At 37.6% G+C, this 22,748-nt stretch overlaps 1 protein-coding gene across 1 annotated transcript; it reads right to left on the bottom strand.

Annotated features, from left to right (window-relative positions):
• Positions 1-3,151: 3,151 nt before the first annotated feature.
• On the bottom strand, positions 3,152-3,613 carry LOC110866658 (alpha/beta-gliadin clone PW1215-like). The gene has a single exon (XM_022115800.1). The coding sequence runs from the start codon at positions 3,611-3,613 to the stop codon at positions 3,152-3,154; it is 462 nt and encodes a 153-aa protein (XP_021971492.1).
• Positions 3,614-22,748: the final 19,135 nt, after the last annotated feature.

The following is a 22,748-nucleotide window of genomic DNA, read 5'->3' as shown; positions in this document are numbered from 1 at the left end:
TGAATGACAAATTTACCCTTCATCTTCTCCACTCTATAAACACAAAACAACCCCACCCCCACCCCCACCCCAACCCCAACCACCCCCACCCTTCTATCTGTTTCAATATCTTTTACAGCTTCTTGTTCCTTGGGCAATGGATTCTTACGAGGATGGCCTCTTCTAGGGATATTTTCATTACCTACAACAACTCTATCAGCAGCTCTATCAACAACTCTATTGGGATCACGGCCAAATTCTGATTCATCACGTTTGTCGATTTCTGCCATTAGTTCAGCTGAATTTGACGCGTCGTCACATAACGGCTGCAAAATGGTTAACTTTCTACCGGGCGATAGAGTGTAGTAGTCTTTCTCCAAAACGGTAAAGTAAAAATCTTTCCATTCTTGCCCTTTTGTGTATCGCATATTCGTTAGATATTGAACTACGAACTCTGGCCACGTTAACGAATCCAGCAAGCTCCAATCCATGCTTCTGAGCAAAAGAAAAAAATCGAAGTCAATGATAAATAGATTGAGAGAATCCACATTTCTACAAATATCATAAATGCAAGCCTTTCATTTGGAAACTATTGTTTTGAAAGTCATAACGCCGAGAAAGGTGTGATATATATTGTAGGTGGGAGGTGGGTGGTGGGTGGTGGTTGGTGGTTAATGGTGGAGGAAACAGAGAGATATGTGAGGGGTGAGGTTGTTTTGTTTTTATAGAGTGGAGAAGATGAAGGGTAAATTTGTCATTTCACATCCACTAAACGGAGAAAACTAACCGTCATCCACTCCAAGGACTATCCGAGTAACAAACTGTCAAACCACAGGGAGCACTGGTGTAATTTCCAAAAGTTGGGGACTATAGGTGTTATTTTGCAAAACCATAGGGACTATCCGTGCATTTTACTCTTAATTTTAAGATTCAATAGGCAAACTTAAAACCATGAGTTGGCCGTAGGGTGTGAATTTCTGACACGCGAAAACTGTGGGTATGGGTTTTAGTCTAAATAGATTCGGGTCAGTTCAGGTTGAACCCGGGAACTAACTTTTAATAATAAAAGGGTTATTGTATTTTATCACCTTTATCATTAGGTATTTTGCTGCTGTCACTTCCAACTATCACTTTGGCTCCCACCACTCCCAACTTAACACTTTGTGTGTTCTGTCACCCATGTTGAGTGGTTTTTGGCTCCGCTTTTGTCTTTTAGGAGCAGATGCACCTGTAGTCATTAGTAATTCACAAAATGTTAGCCTAATATCACCAATAATACTAGTCAAACACTAAGAAATGTTCACCTGCGGGGTGACACAACACACAAAGTGTTAAGTTGAGAGTGGTGGGAGTCAAAGTGATAGTTGAGGGTGGTAACGGCCAATACCCAATAGTCGAGAGTGATAAAATCTAATACTCCATAATAAAACCAAAAAAACTTGTACTAATTTCAATTTTATTAACCCTCTAAACAACGTATGATTCAGTTTATGGTCTTCTAGCAACTTGATAACATGGTCAGTTTAAATAAAAATCATCCACCTTAAAGAAAAGGTTAAGCAAAATAAAGTCAAACATGCCTCTCTACATGACCAGATCAAAACTGCAAGTCTTATAGTCAACAAACATAATTCTAGTTAACCCACCTTCATTACTACTACAAAAATATTTTTTTAACGGCCAACAAAATATTTTATTCAAATTAACCGGTCAACAAAAATGTTAACCCGAAGATATTACATCGTTCACCAAATAAAAACATTGCATCACACCCCCATAGAGTGTAACTTAAAATTACATCAATCTTCCCACGATAACGCATTGCATTTTGCCCTGTTTTTAACCCATAGGAAGCAATACTTTTAATGCACGAAAAAAATACCTTCACGATCCCTATTTAAACATTGTTGTCGTTTTCTCCGTTTGGACGAGGTTTCTTCCTCCTCTATAATTATTTGTGTCGTTTCCATCACCACGTTAAAAAAAATCGTTGATCTCGTCGGAAGAAGTTGGTGACGCCATGGTGGTGGGATAACCTGTTTCTTCTTTTTCTTTGCTACTGTAGATACAAATAATATAACCGATTTAGCCCAAATTACATGAGAGATCTATAACAGAGTTGTCCAAAAATTGAAAACAAAGTAATTTAATCCATAAAATATAAAACTGGATCAATTTCGTTACAACTAGAAAATATAAAAAAGGATACCGACATAAATTAAAGACGAAACCTAGAAAATATAAAAAATGATAACCACATAATTTAAAGACCCCATTTTTGAGCAATTTTCGCCTTAATTTTTTGCAACACTTCTTTATCTTTTTTTTCGGGAGTGAGTCGATGCTTGTCGCCATTAGCTTAAAGTCTTCACGATCGGCCGCTTCTTGCATTTCTTTTTCTTTCAACTTAAGTCTCGTCGCTTGTATTTCGTTAAATTCGGTGAGCTTACTCATCAACTTATCCACCTTCGTTTCACCCAGAGTTTCAAATTTTATCGACACCTCTTTCTTTTTGGCCGCCGCTTCCTTTTTGATTTATCTGTATCATTTGGGCGCTTTAATTCCGGAATCTCCATCACTTCATCGTCAAACTCGGGTTCATCATTAATACTAATATGACAACGCGCATCCAAATCACCGGCACTATGCTCTATCGACTCGGATGTTTTAGACCTCTTTGCTCTTGCCACCTCGTTAGGAATCGGCGCCTACTGGGACAATTTTTAAAGATTTCCCAAGCCCCCTATGTATGTGAACGCACTACGTTCTTTCGTATGCTATTTTGACATAGCTATGGCAAAAACTGTTTCATCACTCGCCCCACTTGGCCGATTCGAATGAGCATTGATGTAATAACCACAAAATGCTGATATCTTCTTATTCATCTCTCGATACTTTGAGCTCACTGAGTTCATTTCCCGGTACGGTTCTTTTTGCATCAAAGCATGAAATTTGTTGCAAATCTCCTTCCAAAAACTACCAGACTTTTGATTATTACCTACAAAAAAAATATCAAGGTGTAAATAATTGTTGTTTTATCTTGAATAAAATATTTTTTTAGTATAAATAAAAAAGTATAACATACCTACGATCGGACATGTAGACGTATTGGTCCACGCCCTTGCCAACGCCATCTCTTCAATCGATGTCCAAGTTTGACCTCTACTGGTGGTTAAATTATCTTGTTCCGGCCTCTTTGAACGCTTTTTTTAGATGGTTTTTTAGAACTTTGAGGTTGGGTTTCGGGTACAACGTCAATGTCATCCAAATCGTCTAACGAAGGGGTATCGGGTGTCGGTTGCGATTGGACTTTCGTATGAATAGGCCAACTTTGGCTTTGTTGGAGCGTTTTAAGTTGTTGCTGATATTGTTGTTGAAATTGGATTTGTTGAAGTTGAAATAAACTAGTAGGTTGCGGGGTTTGAGGGAGTTGCGTGAACGCATTAGGATTCGGAGTTTGAGAGAGTTGCGTGAACGCGTTAGGAGTCGGGGTTTGAGGGAATTGGTTGAACGCATTAGGAACTTGATTGTATCTTGTAAAAAATAATTGTGGAGTCACCCACATCGAATCAACGGGTGTCGTCCAAGGGATTTGTGGCGGGTTGTTTGTGCTGTTCGGGTTGCTTGGGTCCATGGTAGTATTAACTATAGCTTAATAACACACACATAAACTGAATTGCATAAATCATAAATAAGCGAACCTCAATCAATATGATCAAAGTCTAATATAATCAAAGAACTTCAAATATAACCTTTTAAATTAATGGCTTTTGAATTTATTTGGTCGTAATATAATCGTAATATATTCGAAGTTCTTTGATTTTATATGAAGTTTCGTAATTATGATCAAAGAAACTTAAACCAGTCAATCCAAACAAAAAATAATATTTAGAGGTTGGATGGAAGAAGCATAAATATCTGCTATTCATTAAATTTTTTTTTCGGTGTATTTGGAAAGCGAGGAATGATTGTAGATTTTCTAATAAGCAAGTCTCGGCCGCTAGAATTGTTCAAGATATTAAAGCGCTAGGTTACTTGTGGTATAGAAATAGATCTAAGGATAGGGAGGTCTCATGGGAGAATTGGATCTCTTTTTCTTTTTTGTAATCGGTTTTGTCTTGGTTGTGGCTGCCCTTGTTTTTAGGGGTGTGCCGTTGTGAATAATAGTTACCTTTCAAAAAAAAAAATTTAATTTTTTTTTCAATTCGTCACTTGTATGCACAGTAAACAAGAATTGATAAAAGCAAAATCAGTAAACAAGAATTGATTAAAAGCAACATCAATGCACAGTAAACAAGAATTGATCATGTAATTTGCGATTGTGAATTAATGGAAAAAAGAACCATACCGAAATATCTTCTACTCTTCTGTTGTGCAACTTGATTATCACAAACAAAGGAAAAGAATTTGTTACTACTATCGTTCTTCTTGATGTTGGGGTTAGGTTTTGCGTGAATAATGGAAAAAGGGGGGGGGGGCGTGGTTGCCGTGGTTTAATCCACACGAACCCCGTGATTTAATGAGGGGGTGGTATAGGGCATGAATAATGGGCCTATGTGGCAAATTATGACCCAATCATGACCACCACTTATAGCCTAAATAATTGAGTACATATTAGGTTTCCAACAGATAGATCAAGTATTATGAATACATCAACAAATTAAAACGAATAAAACCATCAATTTTACAAAATTAGAGTTAAATAGCACATAGTTATAAAACTTACTTATTATAATCCCTTTTGGACCAACATGAACAAATAAGACCATCTAGCTCTAGACCTAAAGCCTTATAAATATTTGCCATCAATTACAGATCTTAAAAAAAAACATTCTAAGGAGTCTAGATACCATACCTAATGAATAACTCATGTTATGTACCGGTTTCATACAAAACATGGATGAATAACACAGGAATTCCCAGATTCAGTGATGGGAACAAATACCTTTGCTCGAATCAAGAAGATTTAGTGTTGGTATAGCGCCAATGCTTTGCCGTTGTGATCGAAGCTTCATTAACATATATACAATTAACGGATTAAACATCAACAACATAAAAATTGAGACGAATAAAATTAGGGCTTTCTTATAACAACTAAAACACACAAACAAAGATGGAATCCGAACAACATATCTATTAGTGCATTACGTCTATTGACTTCGTCTTGTATCATGTTATAGAATAGGATAGAATAGAATATCCAGTGAACGAGGTTCGAGAAACGAAAGTTGGCGGTTTAGTAAGAAGGTCCGCTTATATGAACACTGTCCATAAAAGCGAACCATCAGCAAGTAGGTCCGCTCATATGAACGTCCATATAAGCGAACCACAAGCTCATAGGTCCGCTTATATGGATGTCTCTATAAGCGAACCAGCCACTACTATAAATAGGTGCATGGTTGTTCATTTGGTAACTTCTGGAACTTGTAACGAAGTGCTGCCAATTTGCTTTCAGGTTGTAAATGTTGTTAGATCAATAAAAGAAAGCATTATAATTAGTTTGAGCGTCTAATTCTTTGTTTCCGCCTCTGAATTGGATAAACAACTCTTCGGATTGACTCATTTGGGTTCAACAACGATCCCACAAGTGGTATCAGAGCACAGGAAGAAGAGTTTAGCTCAAATTGGATCTGTTTTCTATCTTCTACACCTTCTTTTTCAATCTGAACAAGTTTTCACGGTTAAAATTGATCAAATTTTTCACAGAATGTGTATTAGTGGATAATAACAGATCCTTGAAAGTTTCATGTCAAAATTCAACCTAAAAATGGACAAAATAACCTTCGAATGTAGTTCCGCTTATTCGGACAGTGGATAGGTTCGCTCGAAAGTTACATAGGTCCGCTTTTATGACCATCTAGGTTCGCTTCAAAGACACTAGTTTCGCTCCAAATTACATAGATCCGCTTATTGGGTCACATTCTGAATAGTTCCGCTCGAAAGTGCTAGATCCGCTCGAACGAACAAGCTAGATCCGCTCGAACGGACATCAAGTAGATCCACTCGTACGTACATTTTAGGTCCGCTTATTCGAACTTGCAGATCCGCTCGAACGGACACTTACCAGGCTCGCTCATCCGGAAATAACCTGGTCCGCTTATTTGTCATCAAAGGTTCCGCTTATTCAGCTCAACAAGGTTCGCTTATTCGGTCCAATAGGAGGTTCGCTTATTCGGTCCAATAGGAGATTCGCTTATTCGGTCCAATAGGAGATCCGCTCATTCGGTCAAGCCGGTGGTCCGCTTATTTGTCCGAGCGAGTTTCGCTTATTTGTCCAACTTGGGTTTCGCTCATACGTTTAATCTGATTTCACCCGTGTGTTATATTTCGTTTGAAAGTGGAGTTTATTGTGTCAAGATTATTTCACGACAATCGAGAGTCAGTGAATTTCAGATTTCTTGATATTGTTTAAACTGATTAAGTTTGTTTGTTTGCTTTCAGGTAATTAAAGATGTCGAACAACGGTGAAGAGTTCTACAACACATTCTACAATGCTTTCACTTCCGAATCAACAGATAGAAGATCTGAATTGAAAGAATATTCAAGAGAGATTTCAGAGAACTTGAAGTTTGAGAATATGTATGGTAGTCAGCAGAAGCCACCAAAGCTAATGAAAGTTGAAGACTATAATTGGTGGAAAAACAAATTTGAAGGTTGGGTGAAAGCTTTCGCTCCTGAAAGCTGGTTAAAATTAGTGAGTGAATATAAAGCACCAGAGAAAGAAGGAGGAGAGTTAATAGATGAGAAAGATTTTACTGAAAAAGATATAAAAAATGTTGTGGCTGAATATAGAATGATAACGTTGATCAAACAGTCAGTGAGAGAGGATATTATCTCGTTACTTGAACAAGAAAAAACTTCAAAGAGATTGTGGGAAGCATTAGAGAAAAAGTGTGTTGGTAGTAATGAAATTGTCAAAAATAAAAAGAAATTGTTGCGTAAAGAATTTGATGTATTCAGTTGCATGAAAAATGAATCTGTTTGTAAAATGATCGAGAGATTTGGACATCTGAAAATGGAGCTGGTCAGATATGAAATTCAATACTCTGAAGAAGAGATGGTGGATAAATTGTTTGATTCATTGCCCAATGATCAAGAGTGGAAATACTTCGCTCTAATGCTGAAAAATACAATCAAGCCAGATGATTTAACAGTGGATTTGCTGATTGAAAGGCTTGAAAGCCATGAATTGGAGTTAAAAAGATCCAAAGTCAACAGTCCAGCTTATCAGCAAAATGTGGAGCTTTACTATAGAGGAAATATACCACAGGCTGGATCTCCAAAAACAGCATTTTCTGCAGAAGGTTCAAGCTCAGTAAACAATGAAAGTCTTCACAGTGGTTTTCACAGTGGATCTTCTTCAAACACCTCAGACCAAACTGCTTCAAAGAATCTATTCCAGTGTAATATCGCAGTTGATTTGAAGAATGGGCAGAACTTCAGCGAAGAATCGGCGAAACAACAGATGGTTTTCTTGGCATCTGTACTTGAATCATATGAATGCCTCGTTGCAGGGAAGATTGGTAATAAATATCCCCACACTTAACCTTTTTTCGTCCTCGAAAAAGAATTATGCATAACGGAATCATAGTCGAAATAATCATTCGGGACAAAGCTTATGTTAATTTAGTAAAACCGAAACTTGTGTTAGCCGCGATTGCAAGTATATTGATCCTTTTAAACCCAAACCCGGTTCCAAGCCCTTATCATGTGATTTAGTTCAATTATGGTCAATCTACCTAGGGTCTCACACTAAGAATCGCAAGTTCACCTAATCCCCCCTCAAGCTTATAGGACAAAAGGAACAACCACTGGGTTATTTCCTAACCGCCTTATACCAAGATCAAAAGAGTTTAAAATCAAATCTTTTCTTTCCATTTTTTTTTCTTTTCATTCGTTTTTTTTTTCGCCTTTTTTTTCGAGCGTAGACGTTGTTTTCCCTAACCCAGAGGCATTCCGGCTGTAGAGTCGCTATCCCCAACCACAGATTACGTAGGCTTCGGTACTTTTTATTTATTTTGCAAGGTCGATTTCACACACCCTAGCGGTAATCCGGCTGTAGAGTCGCTATCCCCAACCCAGACTACATAGAAATGGCTACTTTCATTTAGTTTCTAACTCTTACTTTCATTTAGTTTCTAGCTCTTTTATTTTCTTTTTTCCTTCTTTCATTTTTTTCTTTTTTCCAACGAGATAATGACCAAAAACTCTAACGATCTAAGCTTATAACGGCATCCCTTATACTATTATCGGCGGTTTCAATTTCCCCACTCTCCCTAGATGAGAACCCACTCGTAGACCGACAATTAGGTATATTTAAGATCAAAGGAACCTAGAACCGAATCGAGCCTACTCGCGCATCCCAAACTAGACACAAGCTCAATTATTTTATTCTCATATTATTATTATTTGAACCCGAACAAAAAACCGACTTTTCTATCATTTTCCGCTTTTTTATTTTGCAAACTTCTTATTTCAAAAGACATTTTCTAATTTTTTTATTTTTTTTATTTTTGAATTTTTTTTATTTTTTTTTTTTGTATTTTTTCGACTTTTTATGACTCGACTAACTATACTAACGACACTAAACGATAGTTCCCATCCCCACACTTAAACTCTGCATTGCCCTCAATGTAGGATGGAAACCGACTCAAAAACTAAAAATAAATAAGAAATAAAAAGACACAAGGGCATAAATGGAAAGGACTTAGCTGGTTAATAACAACGCGTATGCTTCAAATCTTTCGTCCAATCCAGCTCGATCGTATAGCATTTCATTCGCGATCGGCTTTGACACTGATAGTACACTCGATAAATGCCTGACAGTTGAAAAGCAGCTCCAAAATCACCCGAATGGAGATTGAGTACGGGTGGTACATATTCAAACCTGCATAGACAAAAACAAGCAAACACCAAAGCAATACCGACTCTAAAAAAAGACTGACTCAATACGACTAACTCTATACAAACTTTACAAAACCTCCCCACACTTGAATTTAATCAAGAGGTTTCTCTTTGATCTGGACCATATCCAACCCGTTTAATTCCACCCGATACTCAAAAATATTTAAAAATATATTGGTGGAATTATAAAATATTTTAAAAATTTTAAACGGGTCAGACCACCAAAATTTATACTTACCTGGAAGAAACCGAATGCATGACATGTAGCGAGAAGACTGATCGTGCGTGAATTGTAATGGCTTCTTCTTTTCCATCTCGCCCCAACCTTCGATCCTCTTCCGGTTTAGATCCTTTCTCTTTCTTTTCTTTGCCTTCTCCCGTGGCTTTTCTGATTTTTCAGGTTCACCTATCACTAATACCATGGGCCAGTTGTGGTGTTCTTCTTCTTCCACCACTCTCGCAGGATGATCCCCACACTTAGTCTCTTCGTCTGGGGCAGGTTCGATCACCTCTGTCGATTCACCTTCAAGTAGAGCATCAAAATATGCTATATCCCCATCAGGATCCAACACTCCTACCTCTTCATAGGCCGGTAAACCATCTAATTCTAACTCTAAAAACTCATCCTCCCCAGACGACTTAATTTCAACCTCTTCAATTTCTTCCTCTGCACCAAACATTAACTCAAGGGAGTCTCCTAAATCCACTTCCTCCTCCATTACTTTTTCTTTTTCCACTTCATCAAACATCCAACCAGTGGAATCCCCCAATTCCACTTCTTCTTCAATTATTTTTTTCTTCACTAACGACCTTTGATACGCCGCCCATTCTTCTTCATCTATTTCATCATCAGAGTCACTCCCGAAGTCATATATAATACCCTTCTGGACCGGAGGTGGGACTTCGTCGTCCATTATCATCTCCGTGACTGGAATGATCTCCTCATCTGACTCTTCTTCTACTTCCTCTAGCTCACCCCGCTCTCGAACTAACTCCTCTACTCTCTTTTTATTTCTCTCCGTATATTCAGCCATGCTTTCCAGGGTAGCTTGATTTTGCGCTATGAACTGCGCCATTTGTGTCATTGTCTGAGCGAACATCTCTTCTATCCTACTCATACTACCCTCAAAACCTCTATCGCTCGTCTGAACCAGGTTACATTGCGGCTGCTGATACAGATCATTGTAATATGGCCGATGATCATAACCTTGCAGAGAATACCCCTGTGAAAAATATGGTTGCGGCTGCACAAAAGGGTTAGCATAATATGGCGTAGAGGACCCCTCATATTGGGGGCATTTAACAGTAAAATGAGGTCCTCCACAAATTTCACACATATTTACAAGACTCAAGAAAAATAAAAGACACGGACAATTAGACTCCTACGACTCAAACACACGAACAAATAGCAGGGATGTGTCAATTAAGTCCAAACAAAGTAATCAACGCAATCGCCAAGAGTCCCCGGCAACGGCGCCAAAAACTTGATGTGCTAAAAGTGGTTCAATTAAATTAACTAAATTAAACCCTAAACTAGACTCTCTAAGCTTTAAATTTATAAAACTAAGACTCTCTAAACCCTAAACCACACGACCGGCAAGTGTACCGATCGATGCAGTATAGCCTAAGGAAGTCCGAGTATCGAACCCAAGAGACTCTAATAAATTACACTAATGACTCTATCTAGACTTAGACTGACACGGACTTTAACTAATTGTTTATTGATTGGGGGGTTTCTAAATATCCTAAGAATGCAAATAACGTATAACTAGATTAGCTAAATAACTAACACGAACTCGAACGAAGACTCTGACCAGTGGTGATGAAGACTACCTAGGCTAGACGCAAGCTAAACTCAGAATGAATTTCTATTCGATGATTTTGTGGTGTGGAACCGGGATCTTTAGATACTAAACCTATTAAGACACCACTAAGCCCTCAAACACTCTCAAGGCGATTCTTGTGGCACTACTTAGGCTGTTACGCTTACCGGTTTTCTAGATTTCCTCACAGTCCTCTAGTTTCTTGAAAGTGCCTATGTAAGACGCTCTACCTTGCCGCGCGAACATCTAAAGCAACTACGGGTTTTAATCTTGGTTTAATAGACAATGGAATGTTAAGGACTTATAACCAAACCGAGACCTATTAATACCCTCGAGCCTCACAGCGACGAGTTTAGCAGCACACTTGATTTTATTAAATTACCGAATATTGTTTCTAAGGTTACTTACGCGATTTTCACCCTAAAGGATTAATGATCTATTATGTGATAAAGACCGTCACCTAAATCAAGAACCCTAGCACAACCCTATTATGTGATAAAGACCGTCACCAAGGATTATACGAAGCAATAAACAATGATAAAATAATTGTCAAGCACGCATATGCACCAAGTTAAATTCCCGAAGCTTTTACAATACAAGAAAAATCCACAACCAAGCCAAAAACCAAATAAAGAACCAAACTTTATTTAACTATTGTCATCACCTAGGTAGTTAAAGAAGATCTAGCCGAGAAACATGGTCTTAAAAACAATCAAACGAAGTTTCAAACAAGAATTCATAGATATCAAACAAGAAAATAGAAAACTAAGGAAATTAAGTAGCGAAACCCATTAATCCCTTGCTCTCCAAGCTTCTTGACCTTTAATCCAATGATTCTTTAGCCTTGTTCATATGTAAATCGCCTTCAAAAAATATCTAAGAATGTATCTTCGTGCGTCTGATCGTTGCTGCCGTCCCCACTATTCTGATCTCTTGTACGTCTGATGATGATTATCCCTGACTCCTTGTCGTCCAAGTATGATATATATGTATGTGTCGATTAGGTAGGACTAGGTTAGATTAGGATTTATTAATGATATTATATAATATTCAGAATTGTTCACCGGGCCCAATATTACTGATTCACTAACATTGCTCGGGCTTTTATTCTTGGAGGCCCCACTAACTTTTGTTCAAAAAAACGCACGTGCTCGTCCCTAGGCATCTTCACGTTTGATGTTGCTTCCTTTTTCTTTTATAATATGGACACCATCTTATAAGATAGAGATAGCGGGTTCGGCCCACTCACAGAAAATAGTGCCAAGTTTTACTTCGGTCACTGGCTCTCCACTCTGCCCAACTAGCTGGTTATTTCTATATTACTCGTTTTCGCTTCATTTGCACCAGGACCTGCCAAAACACAAAATACTATAATATACTACTAAAACTAAAAATAATAAATAAAAACTATACAAATATTATACAATTTACACGGGACAAATATGTGTATTTTACCCTATATCAATTGGCAATACCAATTTGACGAAAGAAGATTATGATCAATTAGACCCCGAGGAGATGGAATTAATGGACATAAGATGGTGCATGGCCAGTGCGGTTCGTCGAGCACAGAGGTTCATGGAGATCACGGGGAGAGAGTCAATTGGTGGACCAACTACCAAACTGGGATTTGATAAATCCAAAGTGACATGCTTCAAATGCAAACAAAAAGGTCACTTCAAGCGCGAGTGCAGAAATGCGTATGCTGCTGATGATTCTGAGAACCCGTTCACCGAAGATTATTACAAGAAAGCGATTTACCATCAGAACAAGTCTGAGCCACCAAGATTGAAACAGCCGGAAGAAAAATCAAGGGCTCTTGCAGTTATATATGATGATGAAGGGTATGATTGGAGCAAAGAGGTTCTACCGGAAAAAGATGCAGTTGGATATGCATTCGTTGCAAATGATGATCATGATACCTGGTGACGAAGAGATAGTGCGAGATGGGAGATTAGCAAGTTGAATGAACCATTTCAAGAAGCACAAAGAGCCAAGAGATGGAATGAAGAGTTGGAGTGTTACATGGATCCACAGGGTAATCCAGTAGTTGATCCATCAAAATTGGATTTTGATGCTGTAACCAATTTGTTTCCAAGTGAGCGTACTTTCAACACAAGAAGGCTTTCTGATAAAAGTTATCTGCCTGATCTGGAGAAGAAGATAAGAGAGATTTTTGAAGCAAGTCTACCGAAGGTGGTAGAAATGAAGAAGAGAAAAGAAGAAGAATTGAAAAAGATGATTGAAGAAGTGAAGACTGTCGCAAAGCTTGCTGTTGAAGAGGATCAAAAAGCTGAGGAAGAACAGAAGAAGAAAGAAGGACTGGTGCTGAAAGAGATTGAAGAAAAGATTGAGAAGGTGAAGATTGTCAGTGATGATGGTGCTGATAACGAAAAGATACAAGAGCTGAAACAGAGGGAGGCAGCTGAGCAAGTCGAGGTGTCAATCACTGAGGTAAATTTTGATTCTAAAATCTTAAAATCAATTGAACAATGCAAGAAATGCATGGAAACATGTAGAATTTGTATTGATAAAGATGAACTGATAAAAACAAAAGATAATGAAATGAATAAACTTGAAAATGTTTTAAAAATAAAATGTAAAGAAAGAATTGAAACAGAAGAAAGTTTAAAATTAAAAGTTGAGAAGTTAACACAGAAATGTCATGATCTTGAAGAAGAAAATAAGATTTTGAAAGAAAAATGTGCTGCAAAATGTGTTGATTGTGTTGAGAAAGAATCTAAGTTTCTTGAGTTACAAAAACAGTATGATTCGTTAAAATGGTCGAGTCAGAGAGTACAAGAAGCTTATGATACTTTGAAGAGCCAAGTCAAAAGTTTTGATCAAAGACTGTCTGAAACTTTAACAACAAAAGAAATGTATGAAAGAAAGTTTAAAGATAAGCAAATTGAATTGAACAAGTGTGTTGATGAAATTGCTAATCTTAAACAAGTCTTGGCTGAAAAAGAAAAGATTGTTACAAAACTTCAAAGTTATCATAACTCTTCGTACATTCTCGAACGCATTTTCAACATCACACCAGATGACAAAGATACTGATAATTGCAAAAAGGGTATTGGTTCAGAATTTCATCAGGTACCACCACCATTGAGAAACAATTATACTTTTTATTATGAGGAAAAGGTGGCAAAGGGTTTGAAATCGATGTGACTTACACCAAATCTGATGATGCTGATGATTTAGAGGTGGTAAGTAAGGTGGTTGATAGTGTTTTGAAAGATGAGTCTGCAAAAGGTAAGCCTGAATCACAGGATGAAGATGAAGGAAATCTTTATGATGGTTATCTGAAAAACACAAAATCCGAGAAAAATTTGAATGATGATTCAAAGGGATTGGTTTATACCATGATTGGATCGGACAAATTATTCTTAGATATTGTATTCCCGATTCAGAATGTGATTTCAGAAAAGGTTGATAAAGTTTTCAAAACGGTTGAGATTGAAAAGTCTGAGATTCCAAAGTTTGCTGGTAAAGGTCATAAATCTTTTTATAACAAACCTGGTTTTAAGAAGAAAAACATGAAAGCTGGTTTAGGTTATAAAAGGAAACAAAATTGGAATAAAAGTAAACAACAAAATTTGCAACAAAAGATGAATTTTGTTCAAGGGAAAAGCTTGAAAGAAGAGGAAAAACTCAAATTTGGACAACAAGCTAATGAGGAGTTTGATGCTTTGAAAAAGAAACAACAATAGGCCAAGGATGTTTCAAAGAAAGTGTGTTTTAAGTGTGATCAAATTGGACATGTTGCACGAAAGTGTCCAAATCCAAAGCCTATTGATGTTGTAAAACAGAAATCTAAGAGTGTGAAACCAAGGTCAACTAGATTTGATTCGAAACAAACTTGGAGATACAATACGAACAAGTTTGCTTCAAGTCAAAACTGGAATTCAAACCTGAAAAGGTTCAATTCAAGACAGACCTGGAATTCTCGCACACCCAGATTGAGAACAACACAGAGTTGGAGAACATCTGTTGATATGACAAAACCTCAAGAGTTTTGGCAATCTAAAAATGTTGTTCAAAATCAAAAGGTTCAGAAAGGAACAAATTTTTACAAAAGAGGTACTCCGGGAGGTCAAGTGTGGAGTGTTAAGAAACAAGTGTTGTCAGTAAAAGATGAAAAAGTTGAAATCAAAGCTGAAAAAGTTTTAAATGACAAAGATTTTCCAAAACTGAATGAAAATTATTGTGTTGAAATGCCTAAGTTCCAACAGACCTGGGCTAAATTGTTCAAATGATTGATAAAATTTTGAATGTGCAGGTGCTCAATGAAGTTGAAGATTGTGAGAATGATAGTTGGAGCAACCTGGCACAGGAAGAGGTTGCAGGACCCTGGTTTGGTTGAACAGGGAGTTTAGTTTGATTTTGTTTGTACATAAATAAACAATATTTTCAAAACCCTAAAAACTTGAAAAAGTAAAAACCAAAAATATGTTATGTTTTAGTTTTTTATTTGATAAATGTTACTTGAATACGCCGAAACCCTCACGGCTGAACAAACATGATTACATTCATCAGATTGAGATACAGTTTTCAAACAGTAAAAATCAATGTGTTGTAAATCATGGGGGTAATTACTGCTTTTAGTATGATTCAGTGCATGATTAGCAGAACATGGATGGCGAGACAAAGCTATCAGTATCGTGTTGTCAAATTTCTTTCAATGTTTTTTTCATTTTAGGGGGAGAAAAATTGTCAGAAAATACAAAAACTTTAGAAAATTTAAAAAAGCCAAAAACATGATAAAATTCAAAATTTTGAGTTTTGCGTAAAAAAGAGGAAATGATAGTACATCAGTAGACAGTTTCGGTATGCTAAAGAATTGTAAAGAATTAATAAGCGTTAAACAGTCTCACTGATGATATGTCGATAGGTTTTTATACATTTAGTAAACTTTTTCGGGATATAAACCTAAATTCAAACACTTGCTTATTTCGTGGGGAACGCTACTTGGATATATAGGTAACCCCTGAAATCTCGTTTGAAAGGTCTTGTATTCTGATATACTAGGTTTTTATACTTAATGATGTCTGGGGTATTATTCCAGGACTTCTGCTGAACGGAAGTTCTGACCTAGTCCTTGGATAATACTTTCACCAAATGCTTGAAACATAGCATAAACCCTCAGCATGCAGATGAAACAATAAAATTGATAGTCGCTGCTGTTGTAATTAAAAGATCCTCTAAAGGGGACATATTGAAAAGTCAAAGCTGATATCTCTCTGCGCATACGGAAGTATCGACCTGAGATCCCTCGGCCCTCGCATACCTAATTTATATACATATATCATTGTAGTATACTCACCTGTAAGACTGAATATTGAGATTCTGGATACGGGAGTATATTCAAGAGGTGGGACACATGAATGAGTTAAGTTCTTAAAACATCTAATTCGTATCCTGAATCAGTTGAAATTTGTATGAAAATTTAAGTGAATCAGTATATCGACAATCTAAGTGAATTGTTTAATTCTTAATGTGAAATTAAGCTTAACGGTACTTGTGACTTGTCAAAAACTGATATGATCCTCTGACGCATACTCAAACAAAAATATTGTCTGTAAATATGTTTGTATATATTTCTTTACTGCTTTATATTTTCAGAAAATATAAAAAGATTTTGATTTCTGCGTTATTTTCGACAACCAAGGTCTGACATGCTGAGTTTCAAAATCTAAGTAAGCTGATTGTGTGTCTGAAAATAAAACAAGTTCATTAATTTGATACTTGATTTTAAAAAAAAAATTCAAAAACAGTTTGTGATATCTCCAAGGTCATTGACTTGAACTTGGAAGATAAACTGTGAGGGAGTTGGATTCTTTAACGCTGCCATATCTGTTAAGTTGGTTGATAGGGGGAGTGGTTTAGAGAATTTATTTGTTGGTTTTAAAATGTTGTTACTTATATAGTGTTTGAGTGATTGCAGAATTAGAAAGATACCAGATTACGATCCCGGAAGCAAAGTCTGATGGGGAGTCTGAAGACAAGCTGAAAGTGAGAATGAGCTTGTAGCCAAAAAGCTAGGTGTCGATCCCTAAAAGCACGGAAGCTTGATGAGAGGGGGAGCCTGCTGATAATGAAGATGCTGATGATGAAGCTGTTGATGATAAAGCCAGTGATGAGATTCTGATGTAAAAGTCAAAGAGAGAAGCTGATCAAAGAGAATGGTCACTAAAGACTTCGTCAATATCCGAGGGGGAGTCTGTTAGTGCATTACGTCTATTGACTTCGTCTTGTATCATGTTATAGAATAGGATAGAATAGAATATCCAGTGCACGAGGTTCGAGAAACGAAAGTTGGCGGTTTAGCAAGAAGGTCCGCTTATATGAACACTGTCCAAAAAAGCGAACCACAAGCTCATAGGTCCGCTTATACGGATGTCTCTATAAGCGAACCAGCCACTACTATAAATAGGTGCATGGTTGTTCATTTGGTAACTTCTGGAACTTGTAACGAAGTGCTGCCAATTTGCTTTCAGGTTGTAAATGTTGTTAGATCAATAAAAGAAAGCATTATAATTAGTTTGAGCGTCTAATTCTTTGTTTCCGCCTCTGAATTGGATAAACAACTCTTCGGATTGACTCATTTGGGTTCAACAACGATCCTACAATATCAATATAATCCATAATATAAGAAGCAATTGAAAGAAACCACTAACCGATGATTCAGATTTGAAGAGTGATGAAGAGAAAACAAAACAGGTGAAGCGAATTGACGTTTGAATTCTCCCATTAAACATAAACTGTTTATACACGATAATAATGGAAACGTATTCAAAATTTAGTAGAAGATTTGTTAGGCCCAATAGGTTTATGGATTAGTAGGATTGTTGCTAATGGACTAAGGCTTCTAGAATGTGGGGTATTAGAGTGGGCTTAGGAATATGGGCCTAGGGTTTTGGGGGAAACCCCTTACTATAAATAGAAGTTAGAAATTAGGAGCATGGTTGGTTGGTTCCTTGTTTTAGAAACTTGTATTAGACAAGCTCCTTGTATGCAAGTTTAAGCATTGAATCATTTGAATATTCAAATCTTCATAGTGTTCTTGATTATTTCTTGAAGATCATCAAGTTTGGATTCCGCCCATCCTTGGTGATTGTTTGATATCGTTGTTTGATCCGTATTTTCGGGACTTACAATTGGTATCAGAGCCAATTTGATATCAAACACTCAAGAAATTCTGAATTTTGCTTGAAGATCTTCAGCGCGTTCTTCATATTCTTCATCGTGTTCATCGCGTTCTTCAAAAAATAATCATATTTTGCTTTTTAATCTGGTTTAATAGTGTTTAAAATATTCAAATCTTCAAATCTGATTTCATTTGAGATTTAATGTCATTATCCGTATTAAGAGTCTGACGTCGCATACATCATTCACTGTCATCATCATCTGTCAACGTTTTAATTTTTAATCCGAAATTCAAAACCTTCACAATCCAACATCATCCGAAATCAAACATCTTCATTAGACATTCATCCGAAATCTTCATTGTTTTATCCGAAATTGATCCGGGATTCATATACATCACTGGTTCATCTATCCGTAATCAACAACTTTCATCAGAGATCATCCGACATCCTTCATTTTCATCCATCTCGGACCAACATCTTCATCATCAAACTCATCCGAAATCATCATCTTCATCCGTAATCTTCTACATCATCATCCGCAATCAATCATCTTCTCATCCGAAACCGATCCGACACCGACTCCGACACTCTCTGTAATCATCCTCTGTGACGCCGCTTCATCATCATCATCATCCTGCACTGTTCTTCTTCACCGGTTCTCCAGATCTCCGTTCATTTTCACCACCTCCTGTACTCGGGTCATATTATTTCTATCACCGTCAATCATTGTCTCTGGTCACCACGTCGCCGGTCATCTTCTCCGGAGGCCATCATTCATCGCCACTACATCTTCACCACCACCTTCATCGTCGCCGACCACCACCGTTCTCCGGTCACCCTTCTTCCAGCCACAATCTTCTCCAATCATCATCTTCGTACAAGTTACCATCATTGTCAGACGATCATCATTCACGCATAGATAGTCTGTGACGAATGACTGAACTGAAATTAGGGTTTTAGATAGACGAAGAAGACGTATACGACGGCTGGAAACGATTAGGGTTTTGCCGTTTTTAGTTTTTGTTATAATTATAATATAATAATATAATAATAATAATTAGGTAATCATGACTTAATGATTAAAAGTTATTATATTAGTTTTATTAATATATATAATAATATTAGTTTATTTTAAACTTAAATTATATTAAAAGGTTTTATATATAATATATTAAAAAATCATTAATTATTATATTTTAAAGGTTAAGTTTTTTTTTTTTTTTAAAAAGAGAAAAACTAAAAATTAAAAAAGGGGTTATAAAATTAAATAAAAAAGGTTTGTTCGTTTTGATAAGTCTTGACAAGTTTTTGACGAGCGATACAGGAAGCGGGTTCATACGTTTGCGACGTGCTTGAGTCAGCGAGTTTGCAGATTATTGCTTGATTCAACGATGAACTCTCCAAGCAGTGTTTCTCAACGTGAGTTGGTCTGGAAACAACTCGATAGTTTCGGATATATTGACGGTGAAAGCGTAGAAGACGTGATCAGTAGGTTTACCCAGCTGCTTTCTGAAATCGAGAAAAGCGGATTAAATGTGACACTTGGTAGGATTAACAGGGCTTTTTCTGTACGGTTTGCCACGTAGCAAGACATGGGACTATCGTGTTGCAGTTATCATGGGGACATACAATCATGCTACAACGGAAACAAAAGATGTGATCTCCTTAGTCAATAAATATGTCCAGGAAGACAAGCAGAGGAGTCAGAATCACGCAAACACATCGTCGTCTATGTCTAACTGTCAGAAGGCCGCTGCTACTTCTCCCAATGCTGCTCAGTTTCCCTCACCTTCACCTGTGGCTGCAGCATCATCTGATGTGAAGGCCCCACAATCAACAGGATCCTATCCCGATGAAATGGCCAATCTAGCACCCCAAGCCCAAGTCCAAACTCAGCCAGACAAACCAAGATCGCTCATTGACACTGTCAACTATCTGTTGTGTACTGAACCTTGCAGGAATAGGGTTGCACAACTTAGGGCACTCAATTCCAAAATAATGGATGATTACAACAGTGTCACGGCAAAGTACATCAGTCTTCGAGAGAACAATAAAATTCTCTATGAAAAGATTGAGGCGCTTAAGAAGGACATAGCTCAACTTCACAGAGATGTGAACCAACAACAATGTTGGGTTCACGACTACAAACATAGACTCACAGTCAAAACTCTTGAATGTGATTCTGTGAAGGGTGAGCTAGAGCTCCTTACTGGGAAGTACAAACAAAACGAGTTGAACATAAAGAAGTTTGATACTTCCAGTGACACTGTTCGTAACTTGTGCAATGTGCAATTGGCGTACAAGGACAACAAGGGTAAGGGTTTAGGGTATAAAAAGGTTTCGCCACCATACAATCATAATTATTCCAGATTGCCAATCACTGAGCAGGAAATGGAAAATTATGACACTATGATGTATGGCAAACCTAGTGACTATGTTCCATGGGAGCCCTTCAGACCAAAGAATGCCAGACCAGCTGATTTTCAAAAACCAATGAATTTTATTAAAAATGCGGATAAAAATTGCTCAAACAAATCAGCTGGCGAATCTGAAAAGGAAAATGAACCAGAGAATGAAACAGAACCAGTGAAAACATCCGCAAATGAGCCACAAGAAATTTTGTCAAATTCTGATTGTGATTCTGTAGAAAATAATAATTGTTCTAGTTCATGTGCAGAATCAATGACAGTTGAAGAGCAGTCTGCAGTGGATGATGAACCACATTCAATCGTTGCTGATGTTGCTGATGATTCGGATGCTACCAAACCCGATCATTACGCTTGGAACTGTGTTATGTCTTGGTATGCTGAGAGTCGGGGTATTCCAATTAAAACTGATAATTCAGGTGTTGTGGTTTTAGATTATGATCGTGACGAAAATGCTTTAACGGGGAAATCTGATGTATCGACTGATAAACTTGAAACACCTGTTTCAAGTGACTCAGAAATGTGTTCTGGTGATTCAGACAACTATTCTAGTATGCCTGAAACATCAACCGATACATCAGAAACTCATGAACAAGAGAAAATGAGAAAATTGATATGTTTGATTGTGTTAGTAAAGAAGTTGATGAACAGGGATCATCTGATGAATCTGACATTCAAGTTGTAGATTCTGGTACGTCAGATAATGAGCGTAGCACTTCTGGAAATTTTGAATGTGACAAACACTCGGAACCAAGTAGTGCAACGCCCGAAGAGAGTCAAACAGTTTCAAACATAGATTGCTCTTCGTGTGAGAAACCAGAATCAGCTGATGTCAGAAACTCAGAGGTTGATGAAGCTGAAGAAGAGATATTCGTAGAAACCATTTCTGAGGAAACTCATGAGATCTTGGAGCCTGAAGAAAATGGATCCATAGAAATCAATTCAACAGTTGATTCAACTGATGAAACTGAAGAAGAGATATCTGCGGAAACCAATTCTGCAGAAACTCCTGAGAACATAGTTTCTGAGGAAAAGGAATCTGTGAAAGTCAATTCAACAGAAGATTCAACTCTCGATCCCAAAGGATCAGATTCGGAAGAAAGCATTTTAAATAAAGCAAAGTCTACCGAATCTGCTCCTTCAAAGAAGAAACGATCACGTAAAAACAGAAGACCACGGAAAAAGAAAATTCAAAAGGAAAACCTGTCTCTCATGCAAACTGAACCTAAGTTGAAGGGTAAAGCTGTCGATACTGACTCTTGTGCTGACAACTGTAAAGCGGGTTCCTCCAAGAACAAGCACACTCCAAAGCACTCAGTGTCAAATGAATGGAAAAGACGTGATCAGTTCTCGAGAATAACGCAAGCCGAACTAAATGTATTTTTCTCAAAAAGGCAGACATGTTTTAACTGTGGAATTCCGGGACACATAGCAAGAAATTGTGTTCATCGTCCCTACTACTCTAGGAACATGTACCATCAGAAGGCTATGCACTCTCACTGTACCAAAAATGGTCCTCCCAAAGCAAGGCCTTCTGACAGAGACTGGAATCTTGCGAAACAGGAGAATAAAAAATTTTCAAACATTAACAGGTTTCAAAGAAAAACAAAAGTTTTCCCATCAAATGAAACTCCTGTTGGATCCCAGTCTCTGTGTTCGCAACCATCAACATCCACTTCATCGCCAAAAACCCCCGGCGATGTTAAGAGAGAGATGATCTTTCGCGAAGTCTCATACACAGATAGTGATGGTCAACTCAGGTCAACAATGGTCTGGGTTCCAGTTTCTAATTAATCCCGCTAAGTGTGCAGGAACAGCTATGGAGGGCGATCGTTAGACCTTGGTTTATCGATAGTAGTTGTTCCAGACACGTGACAGAAGACTTATCCCAGATGAATAACAAAAAAGGGTACTCAACGGTGGATTTGTCAACTTCGCGGGAGGAGAAACTGGAAGAATAACCATGAAGGGCATTGTCAAATACGGAGTTCTCATCTTCTCAGACGTTAATTATGTCCCTGATCTGTAGGGCAACCTTTTGAGCGTATCTCTGATGTGCAACAAAGGGATGGAGATTCTCTTCACCAAAAGAATACGTACTCTTCGAACGCGCTGGGTATTCAGAAACAAAGTGGATGACCCTGGCGTGATCGTGAGGAACAAGGAACGATTGGCAGTTCAAGGTTTCGAACAAGTTGAAGGTCTGGATCATGATGAGGTATACGCACCGGTGGCACGTCTAGAGGCCATTCCTATTTTCGGATGATGAGAAAGAAGTTCGAAATGAGCTCGTGGGGAGAAGTGACAATGTTTCTGGGCTTATTCAAAATGGACAGGGATATGAAGTGTACATCGGCTGGATGCCAATTCTTGGGGGACAGTCTCATCTCATGGCAGTGCAAGAAGCAACAGCTCACTTTTGCAGCAGAAACAAAGTGCGTTACAGCATCTGCTGCCTACTGCTC

Source organism: Helianthus annuus, chromosome 7, assembly GCF_002127325.2.
Source record: "Helianthus annuus cultivar XRQ/B chromosome 7, HanXRQr2.0-SUNRISE, whole genome shotgun sequence".
Taxonomy (NCBI): Eukaryota; Viridiplantae; Streptophyta; class Magnoliopsida; order Asterales; family Asteraceae; genus Helianthus; species Helianthus annuus.
This window is presented reverse-complemented; position numbering and strand designations above follow the sequence as displayed.

Coding starts and splice junctions, on each gene's coding strand:
- LOC110866658 (XM_022115800.1), bottom strand. CDS start 3,613: ATGGACCCAAGCAACCCGAACAGCACAAACAACCCGCCACAAATCCCT.